Source organism: Grammomys surdaster, unplaced genomic scaffold (assembly GCF_004785775.1).
Source record: "Grammomys surdaster isolate TR1022 unplaced genomic scaffold, NIH_TR_1.0 317, whole genome shotgun sequence".
In the NCBI taxonomy this organism is placed as follows: domain Eukaryota; kingdom Metazoa; phylum Chordata; class Mammalia; order Rodentia; family Muridae; genus Grammomys; species Grammomys surdaster.
In genome coordinates, this window is record NW_021604736.1 from 209,810 (window position 1) to 217,619 (window position 7,810).

A 7,810-nucleotide genomic window follows, 5' to 3' on the forward strand; every position below is an offset into this window, starting at 1 on the left:
ACACACACACACACAAAGCACAATTTGCTCATGAACCCAGAAACACTGAAAAATGTTCGCCACACTCCTTAGCTAAGAGGTGCATGAGAAAAGTGAATCTTTCGTGAGTGCAGGATTTTGATCTCAGTCTTCATCTTCATCTTTTAAATTTTATGTAACAGATCACTCCTTATGCCATTTTTAATAATACAAAGATGTCTAGAAACAAACAAGAAAGCTACAGGAATACGTTGAGTCCATTTTTATGTTGTATATATTCTAAATACTTTCCAAAATGAATTTGAAACAAAACCTAATTAAACCAGCTGTTTCCTAAGCCAGGCCTGGCCATGAACACCTACAATCCCAGCACTTGACTGAGACAGGAGAACTGAGTTCAAGGCCATCCTGAGATACAGTGAGTCAAATAAAAAATTTCTTTGTAAACACTTTACTATCACTCTTCAATTCAAGACCATTTAATGCCTATTGTGATCCAGTCTAGTAAATGGTAACATTTCTTTGTTCACTGTCCACTCACCATATTCCAGTTACTGTTCTAAGTAAGCCTGTCTTATTGATTTAAGTCAGTCCAATAGCCCTGTAAGGCTGGTAATATTATCACCTACAATTCAGAGAGAAGAAAATAGAAGCAACAGATTAAGCTACAAATAAAATGGCCCTAAAATCCCACAGTCAAATCACTGATCCATATGTACTGGTATGCCTAGACCTCAAGCTGTTAAGACTAGTTTGGGGCTTCAGATGCTCTGGCAGCTGTCAAAACAGAAGGCAAGTTCTTAATAAAAGGGGCCAGATGACTTCTATTTTGAATTTATATTTGTTTTGCCAAGGGGGCAGCTTTTTAGTATTTCCAAGAGACAGTTGAATACACTAAATCTGAAGTTCATGTCAGTCTTAAATTATAGATCTGAGAATCCAAGTAGAGCTAATAACTGAACCAGGCCCAGACCAGTAGAATATTCTGCTAAGAAAAAATATGCATCCAACATCCTTTGCTTCCAATAGTGATAGTGATATACCAAGACCTTAGTAAAAACTGCTTGGTTAAATACTGTGTCTTCTCTGGTGTCAGTTAAGTGTGATAAAATACTTTAAATATACTTAGAATTTTTCACCTACCACTTTGTTAAGAAAACATACTTTATGACCATAAAACTCTAAAGCCAGATATTAAGGGACTCTTTAAGCTGCACTGCAGTCATGAGCTTATGAAAACTCAAGGAAAACTGAGGAAAATTACCTTCTGAAGCCTCTAAGCATTAAGAAGTATGATTCTAGACTAAAAGTCTTAACAACTGACTTTTAAACACTTCACTACTGCTTTCTAACAAGCAGAAAATTTGAATTTTGATTTATGAAGTATTTTTAAACTGAAGTTTTACAAACCACTCAGACAGAAATTTTTACTATGCACCTTAGCAATCTAGGTTTTTGCCCAAAAACACCCCCTTCCCATTTGTAAAACATTAAATGCCTCGGAGAAAAATTCTGTGTATGAAATTTAAAAATGCCAGACCAGGACACAGGCTTTCATAGTGAGAAATACTAATCAAACAACATGAACAAACATCAGTCTATTAAATAATTATAGCAATTAAATTGCAAATAGGTAAAAATCTAAGCAAGTGAAATAGTTTATCTGATAACAACTATTTAGCTGCTTCCAGTATTTTACAGATCACCTTACAGACATCCTTCAATAGATAGTTTATTTAAGGTGGCTCTGGACCCAGTGTTCACAAACCTCCAGATGGAGTGGACAGTGGACTGAACCTTAATCTATAATGCAAAGATGAATTTCTCCATTTCCTTACCCGGTTTATTCTTTCCTAAAAACACAAAAGAAGAGCATGTCTTGATCTACACCATTCAGTCATTAAACTCCAAGAATCCACCTCAACTTTCAGTAATCAAAGAACAAGATAAACAAAGGGAAAATTAGTAGCTTTTATTGTATAAGAAACAACTTTTATGAAAAAAAAACCTGCATTTCTGTAACATGGAAACTTGCTGAGAAGGTAAAAAAAAATATATTTCTTTTAAAAAAAAATCAACATCATTGCCTGTAGGCTAGCTTATTACTGATCTTAGCACCAAAGAATAGGGCTAGAAACTTTTAGGAAACAAAGTCCTATGGTGAGGTGATTAAAAGCTTAAAGTGTTTCATTTCACTAATCTTATTTCTATCTTCCAAAAAAATTTCTTATATAATCTTATTTTCTTAAAAATGAACAGCCCACCACCCTAATTCTGAAAACAAAAAACTTAAAAAAAAAAAAATTCAGGGAATAAGAACATTTCAAAGGAAAAAAAAAAAAAGGAGTATTTCAAGACCTTACTCTGAAAATAAATTTTTCTTAAGCTGACTAGTCTAAGGACTAAAGTCAACATTCTCACTTCTCCAGAAGTGATTCCAGCTCTTCCTGCAAAGAGCTAAGCTGCTCCTTCTCACGGTCTTCCTTTTGTTTGAGCTCATCCAGAACAGCTTGAAACCGGTTCTTAAGAGCCAGGTTTTCTACCTTCATGATGAGATCCTCCTGGCGCTTTGCCCTGTCTTGGGTTTCTTGGAGCTTGCCTTTCATGTTATCAATCTGCTTCTGAATTCCCATAACCAACTGATTGGTTCCTTCATTTTCCTGGTGTTGTTCATCTGATTCATTTAGCTTGTCTTGTAGCTGTCTCTCCAGATCTTCCTCGGTGTCAATGATGTTTACGTCTTCTTCATCTTCACTGCTGCTGCTGAGGTCATTGAATATCTCTCGAAGCTCATCATGCTCTAGTGAGTCATGGCCCTGCCTGTGGCCAGACATTCCTGGAGAAGAAATATCAAGGCCTTGATTTTCTGTCTCCTTTGTTTCATCTTCAGCAATTATCTCCCAACGAGTACTGACAGCTTCTGCATCTGTACTCAGCAGCCGCTTTACTTCTTTTTCCACATCTGGAGACTCAATGTACTTCTTCTTTGCTGTCTTCCGGAACCTTCTCTTTCTGACATTTTTTAGAGGTAGAGTAATTCCATGGTTCCAAACAAACTTCTTCTCTTTGTCCTTATCTTTTTTCTTGTTTGCTTTGGGATCAGCAGTGGCAGCTGGCTCCTCCACAGGAGGGTATAGGTCACCATCTACTGTGGCTACAAGCATCTGAGAGATATCAGCTGTCTTGTAAAAGGTTTTCTTATCAATGGTTTTCAGGCTTTCCGTAACACAAGGCAAATCTACCAATTTTGCAGCCAAAGGCACTCGATCCACTCTGACAATTCCATGACGCCCATCAGGGTGTAACTCAATGCTCAGTCTGTCTTTCAGGTTGACATGCCCAGACTGCACTGCCCTCCTCACAGTAGCAGCATATTCTGGGGGCAGTCGTAAGATAAACTGACTCTCTAGCTCATGAGGTGCATCATCTTTGCTCTTACTCATCTTTAATTCGTTGTGAGTTACTTCTCCAATAAACACTTGCTGCACTAAAAAGTTCCAGCTCCTACAACAGTTTAAAAAAAAAAGGGCAATGTGATTAAGTATAATTTTAAATTCTTAATTACCGAGTTCTAAGGAAAACAGCAACTAAGTGGATGACCAGCTAGTGCCTATTTTGGCTTCATTTTTAATTAAGTCTCAATTCTAGTCTCTAAACATGCAGCCCACTTAGGCATTGTCCCTGTTAAACTCACTCGTCTACTAGATGCAATATCAAATTAGAGCCTCTAGGTGACGCTGCTGTATAACTTGACTAGCAAAGGAAACGGCAGAGCCTGAGGGGTTTTAGGCACAGACCGTCAGTCTAACAAACAATCCCAATCCAGATGCTTTCCGATAAGATATAATATAAAATAAAAGGATTAAGTAAAAAGATTAAATAAAAGGAGTGGACTCTTCCACTCGGGTACTTACAGTTCACCGGCGACTATGAACTCAGCTTTTCGCGGCTTGAACAAAGCAGCAGGGAGCGGCGCGTCTACCTTCTGGTTTCTTGGCGCTTTCGGCCGCCAGGCAGGGCGACCTGTGCGCTAACAACGAAACGGCCAAGGACCCGCAGCGCGAAACCTCGCCGCGCCGCCACCCAAAGGCACAAACTCCGGAGACGACCTTGCCACGTCTCCTCTCTAGCTGAAGAGAAGGAATCGTGCTACGTCAGAGAGCGGAAGCAGACGCGGCGCTACGTCAGAGACCGGAAGTAGACGCGGAGGGGCTGGCCGCCGCTCTTCCGGAAGTACTAACGTCGCGGCGCGCGCAGGCGCATTTCGTAATTACGTCGCCCCGTGATTACGTCTTCTCGTGAGAACTTGCCCCGTAATAGGGTGTTTCCAGAAATGCCTTGGCTTGGAAATGAAAGTGAAACATAAACTTACCCCGTAAGACAGCACTTTATGAAGTCGTGGATCGGGACAGTTTCTAGAGTGATGGCCAGAGATAAAGGACGTCCCTGCACAAAGCATCTTTACTTCCCAGGGCGTACCCAATCGGCCTCCGCTAAAAGCTTTGGAAACATCACAAAGTAAAATGTAAAGTGCCCAAAACAGCGGAATGATACAATATTGCTGTTCACTATACAATGCTAAGTGTATAATCATGTTAATTATGAAGATGCCTTGAGAGGAACTAAGCCTTTGGCTTCCTTTGTATTTTTTGGCTCCAGAGGACCAAGTGTGATATGTATGATAAAATATTTTGGTAATATGTCTGATATAACTGTAAACAAATGTGTTTTATGATGACACAGGTTCATTTAGAACAGAATTGTCTGAAACACAAATGGTCTGATTTGGTTGTGGTGTATCCACCAAAGAAGGCTGTTCAGACATAGGTTTAAGCCAACAAAAAGTGCTAGCCAGTGACTACATTGGGTGTTCTGGATCCCAGTGTGGCCCTGAGGCTTTCTCAGGGTGAGCTTTCAAGCACAAACAAAAGACAAACAAATGTCTTGCATTGGAATACTTTTGTTACAATAACCGTTTGCCAGAGGTAGAACTACAGAAGCAAAAAAGCAAGGTTAATAGTACATTTAGAGACTTTCCCACAACTATGAAGTTTGATAAATTAGGCCTTTGTTTTTGTATTGCCCATTGGTTCTGTCTGTATTAGTTAGGGTTCTCTAGAGTCACAGAACTTCCAGAATGTCTGTATATATTAAGGGAAATCATTGTAATGATTTACAGTCTGTAGTCCAACTACCCAAAAATGGGCAACTGAAAATAGGAAGTCCAAGAATCTAATAGTTGCTCAATGTTAGCATTCTGTCTAAACTCTACCCCAGTTACCTGGCAACAGCCAGATATGTTGTTCCCCACAGTTACCTGGCAACAGCCAGGTAGGCCTGACCCACTATAAAAGGGGCTGCCTGCCCCTCCTCCTTCTCTTGCCTTCTTGCTCCTGCTCTCTCCTTCTCTTGCCTTCTTGCTCCTGCTCTGTCCCTTCACCCCTTCCCTATTCCCTTCCCCCTCTCTCCATGTGCTCATTGCCGGCTTCGTCTACTTTCCCTCTCCCCTCTCCCCTCTCTCCTCTTCCCCACTCCCATCTTCCCCTCTCCCCTCTCCCCTCTCCCTCCCTTTCTCTGCCTCTACTACCCTCTTAACTCCCCTTCCCATGCCCTGAATAAACTGTTATGTGGCAGGTCCCTCAGGGGGAGGGGATGCCTCTGCATGGGCCCACTAAGATATCCCCTTCCTCTATACCTCACCATACCCCAATAGACCATATTCTATATCTCTTTATCTTTTCATAAACACATCACTTAATCCCAGAAGGCTAGTTCTTTTAGCTCATCTTCTATATAAACTGGAATCCTGAAGAAGTAGGTACCAACAGATGTGTTGGCAAGTAAGTGCAAGCAGTCGAAGAAGAGTGAGTCTTCCTTCTTCCAATGTCCTTATATAGGCCTCCAGTAGACCAGATTAAAGGTGTGTATCACCACTCCTGGATCTGGAACTTGCTTTGTTTTGTCCAGTCTGGCCTTGAATTCGGAGATCTGCTTGCTCCAGTCTCCTGGGATTAAAGGTGTGTACTACCTTGCCTGAACCTAAGTTTTTCATGGCCACTATGCCATAAGCTCTCCATGTATCTTCCAGCTCAAGACCTGAATCATAGGTGTGCCCTCCATTTCTGAATTGTGGCTCATTCCAGATATAGTCAATTTGACAAGCAGGAGTAGCCATCACACTGTCTATGTGGTGAATGGCACTTTAATCATGGAGTCAGTTGTGCTAAGGTCTAGGGACCTGTTACAGTTGAAGTGTAATATGGAAACTTTTTTAAATCTTTTTTTATACATTGTCTCTGTGCCCCTACCTAGGTAGAAATTTGAACTCGTAGTGATCCTTCTGGCCCAGTCAGTCTTCCAAGTTCTGGGATAACAGCAACCACTCCCAGCATACGTCCTGGATTTTACTGGCAAGTATTTTTTTTTAATCTTCTTAGAATTTATTTCATGTCTTTACTGTCTTACTGCTTTGAGCTGTTTGTACCATAGATAATCAGGTGTTCATCAGCATGTGGCATAGTACTTGACATAAATGAGTTTCCACTGCTTGGCTTTGGCTTTTTGGCTTTTTTTTTTTTTTTTGGCTTTTTGGCGCTTTGGCTTTGGCTTTGGCTTTGGTTTTGTTTGGTTTGGTTTGGTTTGGTTTGGTTTGGTTTGGTTTGGTTTGGTTTGGTTTGGTTTGGTTTTTTGAGACAGTATCACTATGAAGTCCTACCTGGCCTCAACCTCACTGAAACTCACCTGCCTCTGCCTCCTGAGCACAGGATCAAGATCAAAGGAGTGCTCTATCACACCTGGCCATTTCCACTTCATGATATCCATTTTTAATTATTGTTTTATTTGGATAACCATATCTAAATTAAAATGACCCTCTTAAAATATGGTTAGCATTTGAAAAATTCACTTTATTTCTTTATATACGTAATTGGCTTTGTGGTACGAAGTTTTGCCTTGTTCATTGTGTTCCAGTGCCAAATAGAAGAACATAGGAGCCAGGACTCACCTTTAGTCTCAGCACTCACCAGGAAGAGGCAGGTAAACCTTTGTGAGATGGAAGGCAGTCTGCTCTACATAGCAAGTTCTAAGCCAGCCAGGACTATATACTGAGGTCCTGTCCAAAAACAAACAAACAAACAGGAGGTACATACAATTGCTGATTGGATAATATGGTTGATCTATTTTAAAGAAAATGTAGTCTAAAACCTATAAAAATTAGAGAAAAACGATTCTGTGCACCATAAAATGTAATAGAGCTGCTTAAAGCACACTACCTTCCTAGTTAACTACAAGTATAGTGCTGATTGTTGTAAAGTGGGAAGGTTGACTAACAGCGTGTGTCTTGTTTGAGTCGAAAGCTTTCCCCCAACAGGCACTAGTATTTTGGGATGGGCTTTGTAGAAATGATTTAATCCTGAGGACTCTGATCTAATCTATGTTTAATCCCACAGTGAATATTATGAAGTTACTGGGATATGGAGGGACATAGTCAAAAAAGGAGGCCAGTAGGGACATGCCCTGGAAAGATATCTCTAATCCTTGCTTCATCTCCCTTTGTTTCTTGACCACTGTGAGCAGAAGATCTCTGCTGTCACATACCCTTCTGGCATTGCATTGTGCCCAGAAACAGAGCCAGCTAGGCAGCCTGGGACTGAAGACAGTGATACCAGGAGGCAAAAATTAGTCATAGCTTCTGTTCTATAAGATAACTTGTCAAAGGGACTAAAATGTGCCTGGCTGTGGTGAGAGGCCAAACCTACTCCATCTTGAGACTGGCCTCCATCTTAAAGAAAACGCCAGAGAACTTGACCTGCAGCAGAACCCAAGCTGCACC

General features: G+C 40.8%; 1 protein-coding gene across 1 annotated transcript; it reads right to left on the bottom strand.

Moving 5' to 3' along the window:
- Nucleotides 1–1,932: 1,932 nt before the first annotated feature.
- On the bottom strand, nt 1,933–4,119 carry Taf7 (TATA-box binding protein associated factor 7). Its single transcript, XM_028777929.1, has 2 exons — nt 3,894–4,119; nt 1,933–3,483 (listed from the first exon to the last, which is right to left on the bottom strand). Exon 2 carries the CDS (start codon nt 3,420–3,422, stop codon nt 2,397–2,399), a length of 1,026 nt encoding a protein of 341 aa, XP_028633762.1. The 5' UTR covers nt 3,423–3,483; nt 3,894–4,119; the 3' UTR covers nt 1,933–2,396.
- Between the last annotated feature and the right edge of the window lie 3,691 nt (nt 4,120–7,810).